At 39.1% G+C, this 26336-nt stretch overlaps 1 protein-coding gene across 1 annotated transcript; it reads right to left on the reverse strand.

Moving 5' to 3' along the window:
- Positions 1-26071, reverse strand: MAP9 (microtubule associated protein 9). The gene is made up of 14 exons (XM_081093453.1): positions 25985-26071; positions 24629-24785; positions 23608-23692; positions 22377-22697; positions 20083-20315; positions 16424-16520; positions 13933-14174; positions 10825-10895; positions 9658-9826; positions 8543-8632; positions 6934-7095; positions 6669-6814; positions 6357-6489; positions 1-1988 (listed from the first exon to the last, which is right to left on the reverse strand). The coding sequence occupies exons 2-14, from the start codon at positions 24701-24703 to the stop codon at positions 1872-1874; spliced, it is 1941 nt and encodes a 646-aa protein (XP_080949579.1). The 5' UTR covers positions 24704-24785; positions 25985-26071; the 3' UTR covers positions 1-1871.
- Between the last annotated feature and the right edge of the window lie 265 nt (positions 26072-26336).

A 26336-nucleotide genomic window follows, 5' to 3' on the forward strand; every position in this document is an offset into this window, starting at 1 on the left:
ACTTCCTGGAATTTGCAAGTATATTTTTAGCTTTGAACAGCTAGTTAGATGCAATTAGCACTGAACGATCTATTCTGGTAGGCACTGTGGTTGGTACTATGGGGGGGGGACACAGATGAGTAAGAGGCCCTAAATTCCATGCTGATAAGACATGTTGCTGGTAATGATTAAGTATTCTCCTAGTTCAGGCTATATAAAAATGTTGTTTATTTGTCAGTAGCACTGATGTGACCTTACAAAGGGACCCATGACATCTTTCTTACCTTGCATATTCACTGTATCAAGATTAATTCTCAGAGTGTGAAACTCCTCAGTGACTATCTCAACGCCTATATTCCATAACCTGCTGGTTTTTCTAACATTCTAATACTAGATACAAAGCATTTGACTAAATCCTTAAATATTATGAATTCTGTTTCTACTTTATAGATGTCTACAGCTATTTCTTAAGGGAAAGATAATCTCTGGATAATAATACGTGATTGTAGGATCTGAGAGGTAAAATGTGTTTTAAGTTTGATATAACACAAAGGGCTTGAGAAAATTCTCAGAGGCCACGTGAGAGCATGAAATGGGCATGTGGCTTCTGGAGGGTGACCCACTTAATCAGGTCTAGCTAATCCCAACTCAGTCACATGCTAAGAGTGTGTCAACTTGCTTGATTTCTCTGAGTCTCAGTATTTTATCTGCAAAATGAGACTAATAATACCTACTCTGATGAGTTGTTGTAAAGATGGAAATAACATTTGTAAAGACTCAGCAGAGAGAATAAAATAGGTGCTTAATAAATAGTAACTGCTTATTCTTATCCATTATTGCATTGCACGTTGGCTAAAGTAGCATTTCAACTCCGAGAGCGTTCACTTGGTCTGATAAACTAGCTGACCAATTCAAGTATGAGTCCAATAAATAGAAGGATATGCAGAGATCTAATAAATAAAAACTGATTGGACATTTTCTACAAGTTACCTTCTCATACATACAGCTGTCTTCCAAATACAAGCTAGAAGAGTCTGGATTAGTTAAAAGGACAAAAATTGCTTTTATCAATTTTATGGCTTCAGTCTGGAAAATAATAATAGTGATAATGGCCTTGAATTCTTGTGGCATTTCCTTAACTAATGTGTAAGTATATCACTACCATGGAATGGATATCTTTTTAGTATTACTGAAACAATAAAGTGAGATAGAATTTAAAAAGACAAATTTCAGAGGTCTCCCCATGACAAAGTGCCTGTGATTGTCACATAAGCCTAGAACAGGTAAAGCTCATTCAAATTAAAACATAAGACAGAATTCTTAAATAAAATGCCTCAATGATTAGCATTCTACTGAACTACTCCCTCAGTTGACCAAAATTCTAGCTTGCAAAGTGCAAATGCAACTGCTTCGAGCTAAAGATCAATTTTAGAATAATATATTCATACTCCCCAGCAACCATTCATTTAAAAACCTGAATCTAGATGTATAATCATATATAAATTCAATTATTTCTATAGTTATTGTACCTAAATGGTTTCCTTTTTACTATTGGGAATAAACATACTTAAATAACCTGAACAGCGGAGAGAAAGTGATCAGTGATCACCTGATTGTAAGAATCCTCAGCATATGATAAAGGGTATTTTAAAGGTAAGAGCATTCTGACGATTAGAGCTTTTCATTTGAGGCGGTTTATCTACAGCTCAAAAACCACTTTCAATGTTTTCAATGGTTAAGCTCCAAAGCATCCTTTTCATGATCAGCAGAAGTGGCTGGCATTTAATTTAAAATAAATATTCTAACTATAAATAACTGGATACGTAGTTTTAAAACTATGGCTAACATCACTGAATTAATAACTAAATAATGTAAGAAGTAGAATTATCAAATCACTTTGAGAACACAGTTCTGCTTGGAGGACTCCATGGAGGAAGTGCCTCATTTTCAAGAAAGGAATGACGTTTCTTTACTTTTCGTTCCATTCTTTCCTGCCTTTCTTTCTTTTCCTAAAAAGAAAAGAGGAAACTATAAATTTATATACATGTATAAACAGACCAAAATAATCCTATATAATAAAAGAGAAATGTGCAAATTAACCATCCCTCTGCTATGGTCAAGCCATGCCCACCAGCCACTCCCACCAGCCAATCAGGAGCGAGTATGTAAATTAACCCAACTAAGATGGTGGTGATCACGGAGCTGGAGCGAGCAGGAGGCTTGGGTCCCGCCTGCCCTGGCCGGCCCTCAGCTCCGCTCAAGGCTACAGAGTTTTAATTATAGAAGATAAATAAATCCCAGGAAAAAAAAGAAAAAAAGGAAAGGCTGGGAGCTTGGGTCACTGGGGGGTGTGGCCAGCCTGAAAACAGCCATCAGCCCCTCCCCCAGGCTGGCCAGGCACCCCAGTGGGGACCCTCACCCTGAAAGGGGTGTGGCCAGCCTGAAAACAGCCCTCAACCCCTCACCCAGGCTGGCCAGGCACCCCAGCAGGACCCCACCCTGATCTAGGACACCCTTCAGGGAAAACCAGCCAGCCCCTACCCGTGCACCAGGCCTCTATTCTATATAATAAAAGGGTAATATGAAAATTGACCCTACCAGCAGAACGACTAGTAATGACTGGTCACTATGACACACACTGACCACCAGGGGGCAGACGCTTAATGCAGAAGCTGCCCCTGGTGGTCAGTGCACTCCCACAGTGGGGGCTCTGCTCAGCCACAAGCCAGGCTGACGGCTGCCAGCACAGTGGTGGTGGCGGGAGCCTCTCCCACCTCAGCAGTGCTAAGGATGTCCAACTACAGCTTAGGCCTGCTCCCCACTGGCAAGTGGACATCCGCCGAGGGCTCCCGGGTTGCAAGAGGGATGTCTGACTGCCAGCTTAGGCCCGATCCCCCAGGGAGCGGGCTTAAGCCAGCAGGTGGACATCCCCTGAGGGGTCCCAGACTGCGAGAGGACACAGGCCGGGCTGAGGGACCCTCCCAAGTGCACAAATTTTTGTGCACCGGGCCTCTAGTCCATTATAAGATATTTAAATGTCATTTCCTAGTTTAATTGGTTAAAAAGAAATAGCAGCTAGGGAATATTGCTACTTTATAAGAAAAATAGGTATTAATGCAGCACTTAATTTTTTAAATATTTAAAGTGATTTTTAAAAAGAATTATGTAAACCAGGAAAAAAGACCTATACCTCCATAACTCGAAGATAATAATTGGTCTAAGTTAGTGATCATTTTCTGAGACCAGGTTCTCAGAAGTAAGTTTATTAGGTACAAAGGTTGAACAGATCATGGCAGCAAGGAATATTTCAGATCTTTTACAAATAGTTGAAAATTGAGCCTCATGTTTCTTTGCTTATTTTTGAGCTTGAGCACATCATTTCTTTAGCCCTTTTATGAGATTTTGCTCAATTATTTGGTTCATCTTAACTGTATGAGTATATCAGAGTTTTTAATTTTTAGCAAGTTACATATCATTTAATAAATATTAGCTTTATAGCAGACATTTTATCTACCATTACTTTTAGTCCTTGATTTTTACAAAAATATAAGATAAATATTTTAGGAATAGACAACAGTTTAAAGAGTGATATAATCAAAACCTGTGTAGCCTTATGAAATAAAACATGATTAATACTTTCGTGCACTCCCTCATCTCACCTTCCTTTCTCTCCACCACAATGAAGTAACCATTACTATGACCTTGAGGCCTATCATTGCATCTCTTAATACTTTTATTATATACTGGAAGCCCATTGCACAAAAATTCGCGCAATAGGCCTTCCTTCCCCTGGCTGCTGGCACTGGTTTTCCTCAGGCACCCGGGACCCAGGCCTTTGGTCTGGCCACAGCGGAGAAGCCAAACCTCGAGGCTAGGCTTTTCCCCTCCAGCTGCAGCAAGGCTTGGCTTCTCCACTGCAGCTGCAAGCCTCTTCAGTCTTCGCTCCGTGCCTGTGTATGCAAATTAATCACCATCTTTTTTGGGTTAATTTGCATATTTGCTGATTGGTTGGTGGGCATAGCAGAGTGACACGAATTTGCTCTTTTATTAGTATAGATGTATTTATGTCAGAATAATACATAATTTTGTTTTGCAGGTTTCTAGAATTTATACTGAAAGGTAATGTGCTATATTTTCTGTTGTCACTTCCTTTTTAATTCATCATATTTCTAAGACTCATCTACAAAGAGCTGTAGCTCTAGTTCCCTGATGTGCATCAACATATAACAATTTATGAATCAATTCTTTTGTTGAAGACATACTCTCTTTTCTCCCTCCACACAGACAATGATACTATAAACAAACCTGTTTATTCCTTGTGTTTATAATACAAGATTTTCTCTCCATGTACATGTGCAGGAGTGAAATTGCTCATTTTTAGGGTATGAATATGTTCAACTCTGCTGGGAAATTTATTCTCCAAAGAGGCTGTAAGAATTAACCCTCCAACCAACACCTATGCTTTTTATTTTGATACATTAATGATTTTAAATTGAATGTTTTGTTATTTCTTATAACACTTTTAGATTTTTAAAAGGATCTTATTACCATGCGATTTGATAGATATTACATTTTGTTTTCTTTTGGTTCTACTCTCTGGCATTTTATATTTAACTAGAAGCTCGGTGCACAAAATTCTTGAACTTGGGGGTTGGGGGTCCCTCAGCCCGGCCTGCACCCTCTCGCAGTCCAGGATCCCTTGCTCCTTACCTTTTGGCTCGCTGTTCCTTAGTGCTGCCGGAGGCAGGAGAGGCTCCCATCACTGCTGCTGCGCTCACCAGTCATGAGCCTGGCTGCTGGCTGAGGGTGCTCCCCTTATGGAAGCACACTGACCACCGGGAGCAGCTCCTGCATTGAGCATCTGCCCCCTGGTGGTGTGCATCATAGCAACCGGTCGACCAGTTGTTCTGAGAACTGATTTATGTCCAACTGTCACACAAATAATCCCAATTGTTATTTTCTTGCATTCATTAATTCATGTTACTTTATTATACATACTAGAGGCGCAGTGCATGGATTCGTGCACTGGTGGGGGCGTGGCCTGCGGGGATCAGCCTGCTGTGGGAGTGCTGCTCATCCTGGTCAGCTAAGCAGTGCTCCCACTGTGGGAGCACACTGACCACCAGGGTGCAGCTCCTGCATTGAGCATCTGCCCCCTGGTGGTGTGCATCATAGCAACCGGTCGACCAGTCATTCTGATCGTTCTGCCATTTGGTCACTGGGCTTTTATATACCTACTAGAGGCCCGGTGCACAGATTCATGCACTGGTGGGGTCCCTTGGCGTGGCCTGTGGGGGTTGGGCCGAAACCAGCAGTCCAACACCACCTACGGCTCCTGCCTGCTGCTCCCGCTCATCTCATCCCTGCTGCACCTGCTGTGGGCTTGCGCCCAGTCAGTCCTCATTGGGAGAGGCTTGCACCGCCATAGTGGCGGTTGCCAGCTGTGAGCCCTGCCTCTGGCACCTGTCAGTCAGCTGAGCGGTGCTCCCCTTGTGGAAGTGCACTGACCACCAGGGGGTAGCTCCTGCATTGAGTGTCTGCCCCCTGGTGGTCAGTGCGCGTCATAGTGACCGGTCGTTCGGTCACTTCGGCTTTTATATATATAGATAGATAGTACATCCTTACTTGTAATAGGTTCTGCGGTGTCCTGTGGGTCTATTATTCTACTGGTACTGATACTATTCTCTTCAATTTGTATTTATTCGTTCAACTGTTAAGCACTGAAATCCTACTCAGGGTACCATGCATTAAGTGATTATAAAATCCAAACACACTGATATGACCCTTCTCCCTCAGGCCACTTGTAAAATGTATGTTAATAAACAATTAAAGAACAGACAATCCAAATTATGTGAATTTTTATAAAACATATAAACAAACTGCTAAGCTTGTTAAAGAACAAAAGGGAGCACTTTCAAAGATAAGTGGATCCAGGAACAGTCATTTGAAAGTGAAACATGATGGATAAGAGAAGCCACTCATGATGCAAAGAAGAGAGAGCATTTCAAGGAAAAAGAACAGGTGTGGGAGCTCTGACAAGAGGGGGAAACTGTGGATGTGAGCAGAAACAAGAGACCCAGTGCGGATAAAAGCTGGTGGAAGATAGGAGAGGGGTACCAGTCATTAATAAAAGATAGATGAAAAAGATTATGAGACCTTGCATGCCATGGAAACAGAACACCGATGGAAAAAAGAAGTCAACAAGTGACACTGAGAAGGAAGACAGAGAAGTGAGAAATGAGAGAATGAATTCAATAGGGTAGCTTCCAGATAGAAATGGTCAGTAGGCAGGGACAAAGAGAACTTAAATTAGGGACAAAAACATCACATAAAAAATACATTGAAAATATATAAGTGCATTAGCAAACAAAACCTACCAGCCATTTTTCATATTCATCAATAGCTTGTTTATCTTTATCTTTTTTCTCAGCTCTTTTCAGTTCTTCTTTCCTTTTTTCATTGATTTTCTCTTTCCCCTTTTCTTTCAAAAAAGCTTCCTTTTTTTCATTCCTATGTAGGATAGTATAAAACACTGGAAAGTTAAAGGAGAACATATAATAAACATTTCCTAATATATCTTTGAAACAAGGAAATTGAGATGCATTAGTAAATTTCAAGTAAATAATTTTTACAAATCCTAGAGTACCACCAATTTAAAATCTATCAAAATATTGATTATTTTGGATTACCATTTTTCCACAGCAGTTTGGTTGTCTTTCTTTTTCTCAGCAATAGTTTCCTCCTCCTTCTGTTTCTTTGCTCTTTCATATTCTTTTTCCTTTTTATTTTTCTCTTTAAGATATTCTATCTTTTTTTCTTTCCATCTTTCAAAAGCCTGAAAAAGTTCAGAATGATTTTCTGATTTATTATGAATACTGTAAAGTCAGTAAAAATACAGTCAATCACTAATTCAGATTTTTAAAATGAATTAAAATATTCAAAGCTGTCAGATACATGTTGTGCTTCTTCTTTCCTCACAGCATTTTCTTCTTCAGTTTTCTTCTTGTTTTTGGCCTCAAGCCTTTTTTTTGCAGCTATTTTCTTAGCTTCCTTTTCCTTCATAGCCTTCCAGGCCTCAAATGATGCTAAGGCTTCTTCTCTCTTAGCAGCTCTTTTCTATTTTGGAGAAAAAGTAGATAGTTATATATGTATGTACAAATAGCTAGACAAATATAAATATACCCCCAAATATATTTAGCTTTAATTTCCTTGATATGCATCATATATATAAATTATGTTTCAAAGCAGATAATTTATTTAGAATGGTTTGTACAAATTAATTTATGAAAAATATATTCTGAATTATTCACTGCATTTTAAAATGTCCTTTACAAAAATACATTTTATCAGCTATTGATCTATTACTATCCATGGGAAGGAAATCAACTTTTTTTTCAAAGTGTATACAAACATCAGCAATATAATCTGTAATAGGCTCAGTGGTACTGTAAAATGTTCATAATAAAATATTTAAGTAAAAGAAAAACAGCAAAGTACTAGGCTTATAAAGAAATTCTGAGTAAGGGAATTTGACCACATCACACAGTAAGCTACATATCTTTGCTTTGAACAGAGTTTTGATTGACATCAAAGAATAAATTCTTACTCCGTAAACATAGTCCAAATGGTGAACATGTGGCAGACTGGAAAATATGTAGGTGAATGTTATTACTTTACTTGCTTCCATCTAATCCCATTATATCCCATGCTTGCCTTAATACTGGTTAACATTAAGTGATATAAAGCCTTATTATGGAGATAACATAATTTAGAAGTAGAAGGACTACCTAATTCACTGAGTTGTGAAGATCAACTGAGAAGTGTCTGGCACTGACCACAGCACTAAGATGCTACAAACATGGTGACAGGTGTACAGACACGCCCCCTTCAGGGCTGCTCCACACAGTACTGTGTTTGGGAAATTTCTTTCTAAACCTACTTAAGTACTATACAGCATAATGAAAATTTTTGTTGTTGCTAGGTTGTTTTTTTTGTTGTTGTTTTTTCTCAGGGCTTTTATTTTAGAAGATGGGAAAGAACTCAGCATGCTAGGCTATCAAGTAGGAGTAAGAGGCAGAGGTTGAAGCACAGGAGAGAAGCAAACAAGAGTTCAGCTCCAGTCAATGGGAAGGATGTGGGTCAAGGGCGCAGGTGGGGGCTGGTCTTAAAGATACATATGAAATCCAAGTTAGAAAAAGGAAAACTGAAGATTAATGTTAATGGCCCTTTATATTCTTGGCTAAGTTGTAAGAATATAAATCAATTTTTAAGAGTGAAGTAGGTAAGTAGTCACAAGCAATAATTAAGTTCATAATCAGTGGTGCTAAAGCTATTTCATACATATAAAAAATAAAAATCTGTGCATCCGTTTTTCATATAAAATAGTTATAACATATTTATATCAAGCTAAAAATGTATAAAGCTCCAGAGAAAATCAGAAATCAATTCTTTTATATACAAGTTATTCCGCCATTTAAAAAAGTTGATTTAGAAATATTTAATACTGAGATGTTTTACTGACTTAAAAATCTAGAATACTGTTTACTTTAATGTTTCAGAATACCTGTTCATTTTGGATCCTTGAATTTTCACTTTCAATCCTTTTAATTCTGTGCTTTTCATGTATTTTTACATTTTTCTTCTCTAACCACTCCTGTGAGAACAAGAATAAAGCTATGATATTCAAAGTTTCCAAAATGAATTTGAGTTCTTATATATTTCTGAAATATTATATTAAAAACTGTAGAAATCGAAATAGATTTTATAAATTCTATATTATTTTTCTTTTTCTGATAATATCCTATATAATAAAAGGCTAATATACAAATAGACTGAACAGCAGAACAACCGGAACAACTGAATAATCGGTCACTATGACGTGCACTGGCCACCAGGGGGTGTGTGCAGAACATGGTGGGCGTCAGCTGCGGTGGGATGGTGAAGCAGATGAGTGGGGGCACCAGACCAAGGCAGGCGCCAGTTGCTGTCATCAGGGCAAGCCTCTGGTGGTTACTAAAAATTTTTTGTTTCCGCGCGCCACGGTCCCGCCTGGCGCTTGCACCCACTGCCAGCGTCAGAGCTGCTGCTCGCACCCACAGCCAGCTCCGGAGCCGCCCCTCACACCTGCTGCTGGTGCCCGGTTCCAGTCCCAATCGCTTGGCACCATCAGAGGGTTTGAGTGGAGGCTGCCGGCCCTGATTGCCTCTGAGGATTTCTCCACATCCCCCTGCTCCTGAAGGAGGATCGGGGCAACAGCCATCACTCACACCAGCTGATGGTGCCAGTCCTGCTTGCACCCACTACTGGCGCCAGCCCGAGTCAATCCATGCTGTCAGGAAGTGCGAGCGGGGCCAGCACTGTCAGCATGTGGGAGCAGCGGTGGTGGGAACAGGGTGTCGGCAGAGGACCAGGGGCCGCACGGGGACATGGAGGATAGGCTGAGACCCACCCCTGTGCCTACTTCAGCCTGGTGGCCCACAATTCCTTTTGAGGTGCATGAATTCGTGCACTGGGACCCTAGTTCTAATATATAAAGATTGCTGGGGTATTATAAAAAATATATTTCCCAATAAATTAAGTATTAAATTATCATTTCTGATGGGGTAATTTATTCCTTGATAAACAGGTAACCTTATGTGATTAGTTCTTACAATTATTATTATTGTTATTACTTTTTACCTGATAAACAGCTGCCCTTATGTTATCTGCTTTGTCAGGTTCTTTGTTCTGTTTGTGTGAGGACTTTTGATCCAAGACTTTCAAAGTCCCTAAATAGTGAGAAGAGGTAGTTTTCGATGGAGTTCTCCTTATAGAACTAGAATTCTTTAAAAACTCAGAGGTCATTATTCTGAAAAAAACAGCAACAAATAAATCAAGATAAAGTATTAAAATTGGACTTCATTGAAAAACATCTGTAAGAATTTGCAACTAATACATTTGAAAACTACATTCTAACTTAATAAATTATAATTGCTTTGAATATCATGTATAGTCTTTTCTTAGTATACAGAGACCCATTCGAGATATTTTAAATTTTGTAACTTCCAGTTATATAACTTCAAAGTGACTGTTCTTTTGAGGTATTTGCAATGAGAACATTTTTAACAAGCAAGGACTGTATCATAAGTTACCTGAAAAAAAACATCCAATATTAATAAAGTAAGTTTTAACAGTTTCTTGTGTTACTCTGTTACATAAACTATTCTAAATATAAAGTTAGACTAGTATCCTCTATTTCAGGGGTTGGTGGGAAAATCTGGCTCATCCTCTGTTTTGGTAAAGAAGGTGACCAAGTAACAGCTACATACTGTCTGTGGCTGCTTCCTGGCCTCCGCAGCAGAACTGACCAGGCTGGACGGTCTACAAAGCACAACAATTGTACCAAGTGGCAACTTACAGAGACAGTGTGCTGACCCTGTTCTAGTTGATCAATGATAATCTAAAAGATTCCGAAGGTTTGATTAGCATTTATGAGTTAATGTTCATTATCACCATCATCAGCGTTTAACAACTTAGTCCATAGAACCTCAAGGCTTTGAGTATAATTTTTCATGTGTTAGTAAAAAACACTTAATAGAGAAATATAATGCTGGACCTCAGCTTTATTACCACTTTATATCTACTGTCTCAGGACAATCAGGAGAAACTCTATCCCAGAAGGAATGTGGAGTATGGAGGATCCTAATCAACTTAGGGTTTATATCATGAAGAAACTACTCCATTTAACTCATGAGATGGGAATTAAGAGAAAATCAAGTAACAACAAATGCAATTTATAGAAGTTCAATTAAAACTAGCTTTGTGTAATGTAAACCCATAAATCAGAGATGATGAGAACTCGATTACCTGCCGGAGGCACTGGATGCTCTATTATTTGCTGACTGTTTATTCTTCTTATTTCTATCTTCAGTTGTTTTCTAATAAACAGAAAAGGCCATAGATGGATTACTTCCCATAACTATCACAGTGAGGCTTGGAAGTCAAACTGTCAGTAGTAAACAAATGTTTCTTAAATTTCTACAGAGTGTTCAAGTACAGTATTCACTGGAAACAAAGGATGTTACATTTTAGAGAGAGTTGACAGACTATCTATATAAAAGGCTAAATGACTGACCGTATGTCTGTCCAAACATCCTACCGTCCAGTACCTATGATGCACACTGGCAGTTTAAAAATAAACGTTGACTCATGCATGCGTGATACATATTCCCAACTTCTCATTATTGATGAATGCACCATGGTATCCAGTCATGCTATAAATGCCATAGACAGATTATTAAGAGAAATTATGAATTTGAATGTGACATTTGGTGAGAAAGTTCTCTTCCTCGGAGGGGATTTTCGACAATGTCTCAGTGTTGTGCCGCATGCTATGCGATTGGCCATAGTACGAACGAGTTTAAAGTACTGTGGTGTTTGGGGATGTTTCAGATAGTTGTCTCTGAAAACTAATATGATATCTGAGTATTCCACTTATAGCAAATGGTTAGTAAAACTTGGAGATGACAAACTTGATAGCAGTTTTCATTTAGGAATGGATGTTATTGAAATCCCCATGAAATGATCTGTAATGGATCTATTATTGAATCTACCTTTGGAAATAGTGTATCTATAAATAATATTAAAAATATACCTAATTGTGAGGTTCTTTGTCCTAAAAATGCGCACATTCATAAATTAAATGAAGAAATTTTGGAAATACTCGATGGAGATTTTCACACCTATTTGAGTGATGATTCCATTGATTCAACGGATGATGCCAAAAAGGAAAATTTTCCCATAGAATTTCTTAATAGTATTACTCCCTCAGGAATGCCATGTCATAAATTAAAAATTGAAAGTAGGTGCAATCATCATGCTACTGAGAAATCTTAATAGTAAATGGGATCTTTGTAATGGTACTAGATTTATTATCACAAGATTATGACCTAACATAATCGAGGCTAAAGTATTAATAGGATCTGCAGAAGGAGAAGTTGTTCTGATTTCAAGAATTGATTTGTCCCCATCTGACACTGGCCTCCCATTTAAATTAATTCAAAGAATTTCCTATGATGCCAGCATTTGCAATGACTATCAATAAATCACAAGGACAAACTCTAGACAGAGTAGGAATATTCCTACCTGAACCCGTTTTCAGACATGGTCAGTTATATGTTGCTTTCTCTCGAGTTCGAAGAGCGTTGATGTTAAAGTCAAAGTTGTAAATACTTCATCACAAGGGAAATTAGTCAAGCACTCTGAAAGTGTTTTTACTCTTAATGTGGTGTACAAGGAGATATTAGAATATGTGTAATCAATTTATCAGTCATTGTTTTTATCGATGTTTTTATATCACATTTTTGTTGTTTTTATATCATGATTTGTTATTTTTATATCACATCATATTATTTAATTATTAATTTATATATTATTTTCATAAACATTTTACTAATTTTCTTTCATCTCTGAGACTTCTATTATAAAGAGTGAATAGTGATATTAAAATATTTTGTATTTTAATTTTATAATACTATATTATATATACTATTTTTGGCATGGAATTTTTTGCAGTAATGTAATTACCACACAAATCTTTCTTCTAATTAATTTCCTTTCAATGTGCACAAATCCGTGCACCAGGCCACTAGCGCTTGGCATCAGAGCTAAGAAAAATGAACAGTAGAAAGGAGCCACCTGAAAGAAGGCGAAAAGAAGGACCAGTTAAGTGCCAAAAGCCTGAGAAGGGAAAGAGCTTGGTAATTTTGAGAAACAGAGAGAGATGAATGCTGCTGAAGCCCAGTGGACAATGCAGAGAGAGGAGGAATATGTGGTCCAAGAAGAATCCCTGGAAATCTTTAGGGAATAGTGAGAAGTTCACATTTATTCTCATGATGAGAATCCAACAGAGACCTTAGCAGGAGAGCAATTTAATTCCCACATAAGAAAGATCACTCAGTAGCAAGTAATAAAGCCAAGGATAGATTCAATTAAAAGAAATATGCTATGATCTTGTCATACGTAAATTACCTGTTTTCATTTAGAATGACCTCTGTTAGACATTTCTAAGATTCTGTCTATAAATTTCAGAATACTCTTCTTTCGTTTTTAGGAATAACTTTTTTACTCTACACAGACAGATGAGTTGCTAGCATTACAGATGTAAACATATCCCTAATTTGGCATTCTCTTTTTTCCTAAGGTACGTGGTTAAGGACAATATATCTGAAACAAGGCTTAATGAACCTTCTCTATACATTTTAATAAAAAGCTAATAGTCTGTATTATAATAAAGTCCTATTCAAGCACAAGTTTTCAGCTAGCACTGTAATCTTTCCCAATAACAAATATACATAGCCACCAGTCAACTGCAGCTATAAGTGATAAAGACTAAATTCAGGAGAAATGCAGACTAAAATTGCTATGCCATAAATTTTAACAGTACAGCACTCTGGTGCAATGCAGCATAGGGACAAATAATCCTACAAACCACAGATTTGGTCCTCAAGGTTATAATAAAATGTTTCTGATAATGACCCTGTCCATCCATTTTAACATGCATGGATGTTGATAAACATTTCTTCTTAAAGATTTTCATTAAAATTTGTAAAATGTTTAAAGATGATATCCAAAGAAATAACCTTCACTAATTAAAACCTGGGCAATTGTTCCAGATGGCTGCATTTTTAAATGAAGACCTATAGAAACCTATCCACTTATGTGTACATATTTCTGATATATTTAAAAGTATATTACCATATACTTCTGATAATTTTAATTAAAAAAATAAGTTTTATTATATTCACTGAAACCTTCCCTGAAGTTAAAATTCTATTTAACTAATTAAGAACCACTTGATAATACCACAATCAAAGATGAGTTTTCCACGATAATTAAGAAGTATCAAACATGGAAGACAAAATAAAGTTGTATTTTGAGCTTTAATATATAAAAGGTATAAGTTTATATTAATACCTTTGCAGATTCAGTTGCACTGGTAGATCTTAAATTCTGCTGAGATAGTGGTGGATCAACAGTTAAGTCATCATTCATTTCCAATTTAGCTTTCTCCTTGTTTTCTTCAAGGTCATCAGAAGTCACTTGCCCTTCCTTGGATTTCTCAAGTGCAGAAGTAACAAAGTCTATCAAAAATGAATTATCTTCATTTTTGTCTGATTTCAAGGAATGATGGTTTTCAGTGAATTCTTCATTCTGATCTATTTTGAGACAGAGTAATAGCACTAAAACTCCATTGTAAATTAACAAGGTGGGTAAGAGATTCATTTGCTTTCCACTAGATGTCATGAATCCCTTTTTCTTGCAAAATAAAATATGCAGAAACTATTAAATTCAACTTGAATAAACTTTTATTCCAGTGATCTAAAAAAGAGAAAATTGTTACTCAACCTACTAAAACATCGATGTACCAAATGCTTAGAAAATTAGTAAACAGACTGGAATAACTACCCTACACCGAAGACACACCAAAAGCACTTGTTGATCTATAAACCAAGTAAGTCAGATGGCAATATCAATTGTCTTCAAAAGCCTGTTTCTTAGCTGTAACAAGTGGCTTTATAAGTAGGAGACACACATATCTATGCTAGTACAGTTCTCAGTAGTGCAGATGTAAAATTGTATGGGTGCAGGGAGAACCAGGAATGCATGTCACTCTAGTATAGTCCACCACAGAGAGTAAAGCCACCCTCCAAAGCAGCGGTTCTCAACCTGTGGGTCGCGACCCCTTTGGCAGTCGAACGACCCTTTCACAGGGGTCGCCTAAGACCATCCTGCATATCAGATATTTACATTATGATTCATAACAGTAGCAACATTACAGTTATGAAGTAGCAATAAAAATAATTTTTATGGTTGGGTCATAACATGAGGAACTGTATTTAAAGGGCCAGAAGGTTGAGAACCACTGCAAAGAGTTTTATTCCCACTAAGATGCAGTGTTGCCTCTGATACCAAGGGGGCACTAAAGGCAGTTTATTTTTGCATTATTATTTATTATTATATTATTTATTTACTAGAGGCCCATTGCATGAAGAGATTCATGCAATAGGCCTCCCCTTCCCCTGGCTGCAGGCACCGGTTTTCCTCCAGCACCCGGGATCCAGGCCTTCGCTTCGGCCGCTGGCTCCAGCCTCAGCGGAGAAGCCAAGCCTCTTCAGCCTTCCGTCTTCATACCGTGCCTGTGTATGCAAATTAACCACCATCTTTGTTGGGTTAATTTGCATATTCATCCGATTGGCTGGTGGGCGTAGCAGAGTGACACCAATTTGCATGTTTCTCTTTTATTAGTGTACTAGGGGCCCGGTGCACAAAATTCGTGCACTGGGTGTGGGGGGGGGGGAGTGTCCCTCAGCCCAGCCTGCCCCCTCTCACATACTGGGAGCCCTCAGGCGTTGACCCCCATCACCCTCCGATCGCCTGATCGGCCCCTTGCCCAGGCCTGACGCCTCCGCCAGAGGTGTCAGGCTTGGACAGGGGACCCCCATCTCCCCCCGATCACTGGCTCTGGCCCCCGCCCAGGCCTGAGGCCTCTGGCCCAGGAATCATGCCTGGGCAGGGGACCCCCATCTCCCTCCGATCACTGGCTCCACCCCCCGCCCAAGCCTGACGCCTCTGACCCAGGCTTCAGGCCTGGGCAAGGGGACCATCATATCCCCCCAATCCCCGGCTCCGCCCCCCACCCAGGCCTGATGCCTAAGCCAGAGGAGTTGACACTCATCACACTCTGATCACCAATCACCGGATCGGCCCCTTGACCAGGCCTGAGGCCTCCAGCAGAGGTGTCAGGCCTGGGCAGGGGACCCCCAGCTCCCCGCGGTTGCAGGCTCCGCCCCTGCCCAGGCCTAACGCCTCTGGCCTAGGCGTCCGGCCCAGGCAGCGGGGACCTGCAGTGGCAGCGGGGGGCGCCGCGATCGTGGGCTTCGCTTTAGGCCCAGGCAAGGGACCCCTAGCTCCCGGGACTGCCAGCTTCGACCGTGCCCAGCTCCCATCGCTGGCTCCACCCCTACTTCCTGCTATCACTGGCCAGGGCAGCAAAGGCGCCTGATTCTCCGATCATGGCTGGGGGGCAGGGCAAAGGCGGCCCCAGGGCCGCCTTTGCCCTGCCCCCCAGCTCTTAGCTCCCCCCTGGGTTTCAGATCACTGTCAGTGGCAGGGGGCTTCTTCCTGCTTTCCCTTTCGCCTCCCTGCATTGTGCCTACATATGCAAATTAGCTGCCATCTTAGTTGGCAGTTAACTGCCGATCTTAGTTGGCAGTTAATTTGCATATAGCCCTGATTAGCCAATGAAAACGGTATCGGCGTACGCCAATTACCATTTTTCTCTTTTATTAGTGTAGATATATTAAAACTGTAAATGTACTTTTGCCCACCTGTGCGTTATTTCTTTTACAAATACAAGCAATTGAGTTCACAGATAAAATAAGATACAATAATTTGATATAATCACCTTTTATAGATGTTTTTTCCCCAGATCCTGGTGAAAGGGAATCTCCAAAACTTTCTTTAAGGGATGATGATGACAAACTTGTTAACCATGGATCCTGCTTAAAATAAAAGATAAAAACGAAGTATTTATTAAGTTAGGTCAGTTCTCAAGATTTATGGAGGACAATAGCATTATTAAGACTATTTCATAAGTCTGACATCTGCATTTTTAGGAGTTTGCTGATGCAACACCAAAAGCTTATTAAGCTAGTGGAGGCTAAGATGCTTTATTTTCAAGCCTCCATGTCTTGATCATTAAAAGGGGTCACTACAGCCTTAGCCGGTTTGGCTCAGCGGATGGAGCGTTGGCCTGCGGACCAAAAGGTCTCAGGTTCGATTCTGGTAAAGGACACGTATTTTGATTGCGAGCTCCTCCCCAGCCCGGGCCCTGGTCAGGGATTGTGCAGGAGGCAACCAATCAATGTGTTTCTCTCACATTGATGTTTCTCTCTCTCTCTTTCCCTCTCTCTTCCTTCTCCCTAAAAGTCAATGAAAAAAATATCCTTGGGTGAGGATTAACAAAAAACCAAAAACACATACACACAAAAAAGGGGTAACTACAGAGCTATTCTAGTTCTTTAACAGATATCTCTACATTTATTTTTAGCAATTTTTAGAATTTCTGCTACTCTAAAATCAAATCTCCTAAATATTTAAGGTAAAGATTTGATATCTATTTCTCTAATTCTCCATTCTAAGCATAAAGATGACAGTAGGTAAAAATCCTTACTTTAAAACAAATATCACTAGGCATCCAAAGGAAAGCAATTATAAAACCAAGTACATAGCTACTTACAAACATCTAAGATTTTATGCACCTCAGTTTTCTTCAAAATTCTAAAGATTACACTAAATGAAATCATTATATTTGTGTTCCTAAGGTAAACATCTTTTTATAGAACAGCAATCCAATCCATGGAGCAACCACTAAAATATAATGCAAATAGGTACAGGCAAAAAGGCAACAGAGGAATTACAGTGAAAAACAAAAAATATGTGACTGACTCATAAAAAGGCAGTAAAGGATTTATAGAGGAACAGTAAGAACAATATCAATTAAAAAAACAACGGGTAAAATAAATACAAAGCAAACAGTAACAAACTGGCCCTATATGTACTTACATTAAAAGTAAATAGACTAAAATAAAATAAAATATTTAAAAATACACAGACTACTTATGAATGCTATAATGGGCTCATAAATAAATGGACTACCACTAAAAGGAGATTGTCAGACTTGATAAAAACATGACATCAAACTTATTACAAAAGAGTCACTTAAAGAGACACAAATAGTTTGAAAGAAAAATGATTAAAAAAAAAATATTTACCATGCAAACAGTCACTAAAAAGTTGACACATCACACAAAACAAACTGCAAAATAAGGAGTATCACCAGATAGAAATATTTCATAATGTGAAATAGGGTCAAGACATAAGTGTATGATGTGTCTAATAACAGAGTCATAAAATACTGGCAAACTGAAAGGAAGTATAGACAAATTTGCAAGCATAACTGGAGATTTTAACACTGTTAGATGCTACTAGGAGAATCAACTAGATAAAAGTCAGTGAGAATGGAGAGGACATGAATGATACTGCCAGGCACCTTGAGCAAAATACAATTATAGACCATTATATCTAACACCTGCAGAACACATTTTTTTTTGAAAAAGCAAATGGAACTTTCACAAGATACACTTAAGTTGGGCCATAAAAATATCTTAATTTCTTAAAATGTGAAATCATATAAGATATATTCTTTTATCACGATAAAATTACAATAAAATCTTTTGTATTATAATTTATCTAGAGAAGGTCCAAATATTTGGAAATAAAATCATTAGGCACAAAATAACCAATTGGTCAGAAAAAGTGATCATAAGGGAAATTAGAAAATAGATTTAAAGAAATGAAAATGAAAATAAATGGCATCAAAAAAATTGGGTGCTGCTAAAGCAGTGCACAGAGGGAAATTTATAGCTTTCGATGGTTTCATTAGGAAGGATGCAAAAGGCTTTTAAAATCAGTGGACACATTTTAAAGGTAAGGAAATTAAACACAAGGAAAGAAATAATAAAGAGTGAAAATCAGTGAAACTGTAAATAAACTATAGAGAAAATTAACAAAGCCAAAGTTGGTTCTTTGAAAAGTTTAATAAAACTGAGCAATGCCTATTAAGATTTAACAAGAATAATAGAAATTATAAATTCTATATTTGAAATAAAAGATAGAATGCCATGATAACACAAATTTCTTAATGGAAGTTAGCCAGGCACCATATAGTTCCATTTCCCTGATCTGCTAAAGCACATTATGGAGGAGGAAACCTTCCCATACTCAACCCCTCTAAAATGTGAGGTGGAAGTTTGCTAATGATAGTGAAGTGTAAAGACGGGGCCACATGTTCTCCCCTAATGATGATACATAATAAACTTTCTGATGAAATCCTGAAAGATCACACTGACTTCCATTTTTTAGTGTCTCTGAAAGTATAGGACAGTGCCATCAACATTCAATAAATAAAACCAAATGAGAACACTGACACTGGCTATGTCCTTAGTTGGCATGGATAATAAAGGGTCACATACCAAACCTTACAAACTCAGAGGAGGTGGGCCCTATAAACTCAGAGACCAAAAGTAACTGCATAGGATGGTCTGAACATAAAAATTCCTAACTAAAAGCAGGTCATGGCAGGTAGTCACATCCTAAGCCTATGGCTTCCTTGACAAAGGTCAATCTTTGCCGTAGGTGAGCCTATTATCTTTTTGCATCTAAGATACATACCTTGGAAATGTCAATCCTCAGGGCACACCCACCTCACCAATGCAAGAGGCCACAGAACCCCTCATTGTTACCTGTTTCCTGAATACCCTCTCTATGTGCTGTAAATGTTCACTGTTAGCTACCCCGTACCCAGCAATGTAAAAAAGTATGTGTCTCTCCATTTTACTTTTTATCCAGTCCCAGAGATTTCCCTGCTTTGCTTTCCCCTACTCCCTAATCATTATACCACCAATGATTTCATGTATCCCTCCTGAGACTCCTCCTTTGATTCTAATGTATAAAATAAGCTGCAAAACTGTCATTTTCCAGAAAATGTTCTCCATTTGTTGAGATTTTGCTTTGTGGCCACTGTTGTCAGTTTGGCTCAAACAAACTCATAAAAATTCTCTACAGGTTTGGCCATTTCCTATACCGACACTGCAAATTATATAATGCAAAAATACATAAATAAAAAAATAAAGTTTTACAATTAAAGTTATACAATACTACATAGATTCAAAAGGACATTTTTTTTTTTTTACATTCTACTTTCTTTGAAATTGGATGCATATTATAATTGCTGTTGTGTTATGGCTTAATTGGCAGAATTTTATTCTCTCATGGCAGTACACGATATAATGCTGTATATTTGTTACATCTTACAATTGATGGCATTTCAGACTCAATGAAATATAGTATATTAAAAAAAAACATAAAATTATGTCCATATCAATTGCTGAAGAAAACATGGAACACACACACATACATGCATAGAAATTTTCTCTCTCTCATGATTAGATGCCAAGGCCTGAATGGGAGAACACAGCTCGGCAGTTCAGCAGGAATACTAACCTCAGGGTCAAGGTCTTCAGAGAATGTTTTTTCCTCAGCTTCTGGCTGTCTCTCCTTCAGCTCTGGGAGGGATGAAGGTGCAGGGTGTGCCTCTAGTTCTTCCCGGAGGGCAGTTTCTCTCTCTTCTCCCAGCCCATCTTTTTCTTCCTGGAGCCTGTGCTTTTTCAACATGCTCCTTGGCCGAGGTGAAGGTGTGAAGTGGTTTTCTGCTTCAAGGCTGCTGCTGTTTTCTGCTGAAAAATGAAATATTTTAAGGTGGGTGTACAAAACCTAACCATGGCTTCAACAGCACCCCAAGGTGCCACCATGCTTCCCCCTGTGCCCACTACACAGAGCTCCAGTGAGCACGGAGAAGCGACAGTTCATAATCCAAATTTTTAAAAATGGCTGCCACCCTGGAAGTAACTTTAGTTTTGTGAGAAGTTAGCTCCTCAACGTTATGAATTCTCATTGCATTAAAAAAATACTAAAAACAATAAAATAAAGCCATGGCCTATACAACAATGGGACTCATCTCTATCAAACCTTAACTGAGCCTCTGCTTCTAGGCCCTGTACATGTTACCACATCCCTGGACCTCATAATCAGGACTATGACGGTCCTGTCCAAGGACTTTACAGGCTGGGAAAGGGGTGGATCCTAAAGAAATAAATTACAAGACAAAGGTGAGAGCTGTTACAGGTATGGAGGCTACGTCGGTACAGGGGCTGGGCGTGCTCGCTCTCATGGGAGGAAGCAATGAAGAACTTTATGATTTGAGTCCTAGCTGGTTTGGGTCAGTGGATAGAATGTCAGCCTGCAGAATGAAAGGTGCCAGAATGGATTCCAGTCAAAGGCATATGCTTGGGTTGCGGGTTCGATCCCCAGTAGGGGGCATGCAGGAGGCAATCAATCAATGATTCTCTCTCATCATTAATGTTTCTATCTCTCTCTCCCTCTCCCTTCCTCTCCGAAATCAATAGAAATATATTTTAAAAAAAAGGACTTGATGATTTGAGTTGTTCTTTGAGTTCATGAAACTTCTCGAGCAATTACTATTAGGTTTAAAATAATAATCTAATGCCCGTATACTTTCAGCCCTCAAAACATAGTTTTTATATTAATTTTTGCCTAAATTTTACCTGTTCATATATTCATTTTTCCATTGTTCTACCAATGCAGTCTTCTGACAAAATTTCAAAACCAGACTAATTAACACCTTCCTCCTTTCTGCCTATAAATGGACTTATGAATGCTGCTAGAAGATTCTACAACCATACCAGTTGATACCAATGTTAATGTTTCATTGCCAATTTTAGCTACATCCTAAATGTTCAATCCAAATTCCAAGAGTCATCCTAGATTGTTCTCTCTGTTCCCCCATATCCAAGCACAATTCTTAATAGAATTGTGGGGGGGAAATAAGAAGTGGCTCCCTAATACATGTCAAGCATGTCAAACTAATGTTATCAGTGATATCTACTCTGTAAAAAATGTAATCTACCAGTACAATATTTAAGGTTGACAGAAAGGAAAGAATTATATGGCAGTTAACATCAAGTACTATTTTTCCTGTAAAACAGAAAAGAAAGAAGACTAGGACACAAAACCCTTAACCTTCCATGCCCATGTTTCCGTGTGGTGGCCCAGGGGACCTCAGAGGGGTTGGTTCCTGCTTACTCCATCTTTGGTCCACTATGCCTAGAGCTCAGTGGAATTACGGAGAAACTACTATAATTCCAGATCACACCAGGAATTTACTCTCAGAACAGTTTCAGGGGATTCTTCCTAGGGAATAGAGAAACTAAATGGAGAATCCTCTTTCTAACAGCAAGTCTAGAGGCTTAACAGCAAAAACAACAAAACTCTCTTCCTTCAACTATATAAATGCCAAACAATATTCTGGCAAATGGTGGCATAGAAATGATTTTTAAGGACTAGTTCCAGTGCTGCTATAACTTTAATCTCTGGAGTATGAGATGGATTAGAAAGGATTCCATTGCAGTTTCATCCCTAAAAACAAAATTAAAGCTCATAGACTGAGGCAAGGCTGGACACAGGAGTGTCCGGAGGCACAGCGGTGGATGCCCGAAGGTACTTCAGCCTTCTATCAGGCACCAGCAAAGATGCTACACTAAATATACCACTATCCAAATTATGGATTTCCTCCATGGTTCTATTATTTTGACTTATGTCTGTAAAATTGAAAAGTTAAGTCTGATTATTTCCCCCCTCTTAAATATGAAAGCATTTTGTGCCTGGTTATCTTAAAATAACTTTTCAAGAAATGCAGTTATAGTGATCTAACAATTTACCTGAAGCTGTGTTTTTGATTGGAAGAATTCTGGGTTTAGGTTTCATTTGGAGTTTCTCTTTTTCAGTTTCCTGGTCTTCATTTTGAGACTCAGATAAGGGATTTACAACCCTGTCTTCACAATTCCCAGGCGCCATTTCCTCGTCTTTTTTATTAGAGAAGCCTGGCTCCTCTTCTATTGAGTCACTATTTGATTTCTTGGTTTTCAAAAAAGATAGTTTAGGAGAATTATTTTCTTCATCATCTGATATCTGGAAATCATTTATTGTTTTCTTAAGTGAATTTTCATCTATAGAGGTGTCAGAAAAATCACCTAACGAAACTGAAAAACAAAAGAAAAAAGTGTCTTCAGTAGTATATCTTAAAGTTTGGAAGGTTACATTAGTCAAAAGATTGCCTTAAAGATTATAAATAAACTTAGGCAGTTTTTATTGGCACTTATAAAATACAAATTTTAATTTCACTAATTTATTCAAAGCATACTTATCAAGTGTGAACAGTGGTGCCAAGCATTGTCCTTGCCTAAGAAAAATCATCCAAAGTTTACTCAAAATAACAGTTGGCCATGAGATATTTAGATTTTGAACTGTAAAACGTTTATATATAAACAACTTCATTAGATTTTACTATGAGAATAATAATACAAAATGTTAACTATATGGCAATGATGAAATGAATGATTCATTTAATCATAAGCATTTTTCACTGAACCTTAAAGCATAAAACACTGAATTTCAAGTTTAAAATTCTGTATATTTACATCTAAATGTTAATATTTTAATATAATCAAAAGCAAATTAAATCATACCAGTACTGAAAACTGAGCCCCGTATTACAGCCCCAAAAAAATCTGATTTATAAAAAGCATTATAAAAGTGATTTGGATGTGCATGAAGTTTAGTTCTATGGCCCCTAGTTATTAGTTCACTGTAGAGGTTCATAGAGTTGATCTTAAAGATGAACTTAGTTTACCACTGACAAGCATCCTTTTACTGCAAACCTACTGCCAGTTAATTTATATTTTCACGTTCACATTCAGAAACAACCAAGGATAATCATACAACTTCTTGAAAATTAAAAGTGACTTTTTACTTGATATAAAGTTGCAAATCTAAACCTAGCGAATTCATAAATATAATTTTAGCATAGTAATTTTTTTTGCGGAATGAGCTAACTATAACTAAGAAAACAAAAAGAAGAAAAGTGGTTTATTGTTCCATATTCTCACATACCAATCTCATCACTGTCAAAGTCATCTGAGTATTCAGAGCTCCTCTGTCTGGCTGAGCGAGCTGTAATTGCTTTTATTAGCTCATCCTGAAATAAAAGAATTAAAATCAATTTCCACCCAAATATTAGGTATCATATTTAGAATTAATTATTTAAAAAAATAGTGCTTGCTTAATGATTGCTTTCAAACTCAGGTTTTATTCATTTAATAATATTCACTGAAAGCCAAACTATGCCAGGAACCCAAGTCCCCAGACTCAATGCAGAACATTACAGATAAGGTTCCTCTCCTCATGGAGCTTACAGTCAAATTGAAGGAGATAGACCCATGGTCGGCAAACTGCGGCTCGCGAGCCACATGCGGCTCTTTGGCCCCTTGAGTGTGGCTCTTCCTAAGCCTTAGGAGTACCCTAATTAAGTTAATAACAATGTACCTACCTATATAGTTTAAGTTTAAAAAATTTGGCTCTCAAAAGAAATTTCAATCCTTGTACTGTTGATTTGGCTCTGTTCACTAATGAGTTTGCCGACCACTGAGATAGACTATCAAATAAGGTCATTGAGACTCAGGCAGGATTTATCTTAAACTGGCATCTTGGAAGAAACTGGTACTTTTAAAGATCGTTTGTTCCTGGAGATTGCAGTAATGGATGTAATCAACACTGCAAATTTAGAGGCTGAGTTAAAAACTGTGGTGACTGGACAGAGAAAACTTCAATGTTGTTATGTTACAATAGGGAAAAACCATAAAACATTTACATGAAAATACTAATTTAAAGTTGCTATTCAACTTTGAAAAGCTAACTTAACTTTTAAGTTAGTAAGAACCTATCATTCAGGCTAGTTTGGTTATCTTAAACACACAGAATGGTTTGGAATACCACAGGCCAAACACAACTATCTGCAACATTTTAAAAGGAATGTAAGTCTTACTCCGCTTTATGTAGGATTCTTCCAAAAATTAGTTCAAATCAAATGTTCCTAACACAGTGTTTACTTATAAAAGCATTTCAAATAGTTTACCTGGAAAGTAGTTCTTTTGGTGACTTTTGGACTCTTTGTATATGCCAAAGTTGTGCTAAAAACTTCACCAGACATAGTGTATGGGATCTCTTTTTTTACTCGTTACCTTTATAAAATGTTTAATAAACAACAGTAATACTTCAACCTCTGATGGTGGCTGAAATATCAAAAACAAATAAACAACCAAATTAGACATTTTTGCATGTTTGAGAGTTTCTAATATTACACTCAGTGCCCCCCAAAGCCAAACAAAAACAAGAAAAGCACCATGTAAACATTGAGGTACAGGTACACTTAACGTAGAGTGCTTGTAAAGATGAATTAAATCTTCATAACAAGTTTGTTTGTAAAAAAAATTCAAATTGAAGTTATCTTAAAATAATTTTGCCACAATATTTTTAAGGACAAACCAATATATGAATACAGTCTTATATAATAAAAGGCTAATATGCAAATTGACCAACCGGTGGAACAACCGGTCTGTGACGCACACTGACGACCAGGGTGCAGACGCTCAACGCAGGAGCTGCCCCCTGGTGGTCAGTGCGCTCCCACAGGGGGAGCACCCCTGAGCCATGGATGGCGAGGGCAGTGTGGTGGGGGGAGCCTCTTCGGCATTTGGGGCAGCGCTAGGGATGTCCAACACTGCCAGCTTAGGCCCGCTCCCCAAGCCTAAGACATCAGTCGGACATCCCCCTAGGGCTCCCGGACTGTGAGAGGGCACAGGCCAGGCTGACGGGCAACTCCCCTAACTGCCCCCCCCCCCCAACCGCCCCCCAGCACAGGAATTGGGCCTCTGGTAGATTAATAGGATAAAATGTTGCCAACTAAAACTACAAATTTTATTTCTCACCTCTCCTGCATTCAGAAATTATTACATTGCCAACAAAACAGTCATACTTATTTAAAAGGCTACCGAGAGGATTACCTGCATGAAAAAAGATACTAACACCACCGAAAGGAGAGAAAAAGAAAAGCTTGCACAGTGCTAGGGAAAGAGAAAGGTCATAATGCCAGCCTGCAAATAGCGACATTTTCCTCAAGCCACTGTTCCCTCTTACAAAGTGTTAATAGGGTTAGAAAAAAGGGAGCCCCGCGGTGGGCTGAATTCAAGTGCGTGCACAAATGGGCCCGTGAGCGTTTCTCACCCTCGGAGCGGAGGCCGGTCCGGGGCACCCGCAGCCGCGCCCGGGGCCCGCGCAGGGCGGCCAGGTGGCGCGCAGGTGCCCGGCCGCCGCACTCAGCGCCCCCGCCAGCGCCGCACACCCGCCGGCCCCTGCACACGGGATCGCTGTCTCCGCCCCTTCCTCCGCGACCCCCCACCCCCCACTCCCAGGTCCCACGTCCTGTACCCACTCCTGCCGAGGACTCTCCGCGACCCCGAGGACAGCGACTGGACGCGGGGAGGCGCCTCTCCCCCAGGCCTGGGCCGGGCGCCTCCGTGACGGGGAACTGGAATGAGCGCGGGGGCGGGGCTAAAAACGGAGGTGGTTGGCGGTTGCTAGGAAACAGCGTCTCCGGAAGGAAGTGACTTCCCTACTGCCAGGTCTCTCGGGTACCCGACACCTCCTAAGGGCCCCACGCGTCGCTGGGGCAACCGTCCAGACGGAGGAAATGACGTCAGCCCTCTGGGTCCTGGGAGAGGGGTGTGCCTCGGCCGCCTGGGCTTCCGTTGTTGCCTAGGAGACAGGACCCGTCCCGCTCCCAC

This window comes from Myotis nattereri (genome assembly GCF_964212035.1).
Source record: "Myotis nattereri genome assembly, chromosome: 5".
Lineage (NCBI taxonomy): Eukaryota > Metazoa > Chordata > Mammalia > Chiroptera > Vespertilionidae > Myotis > Myotis nattereri.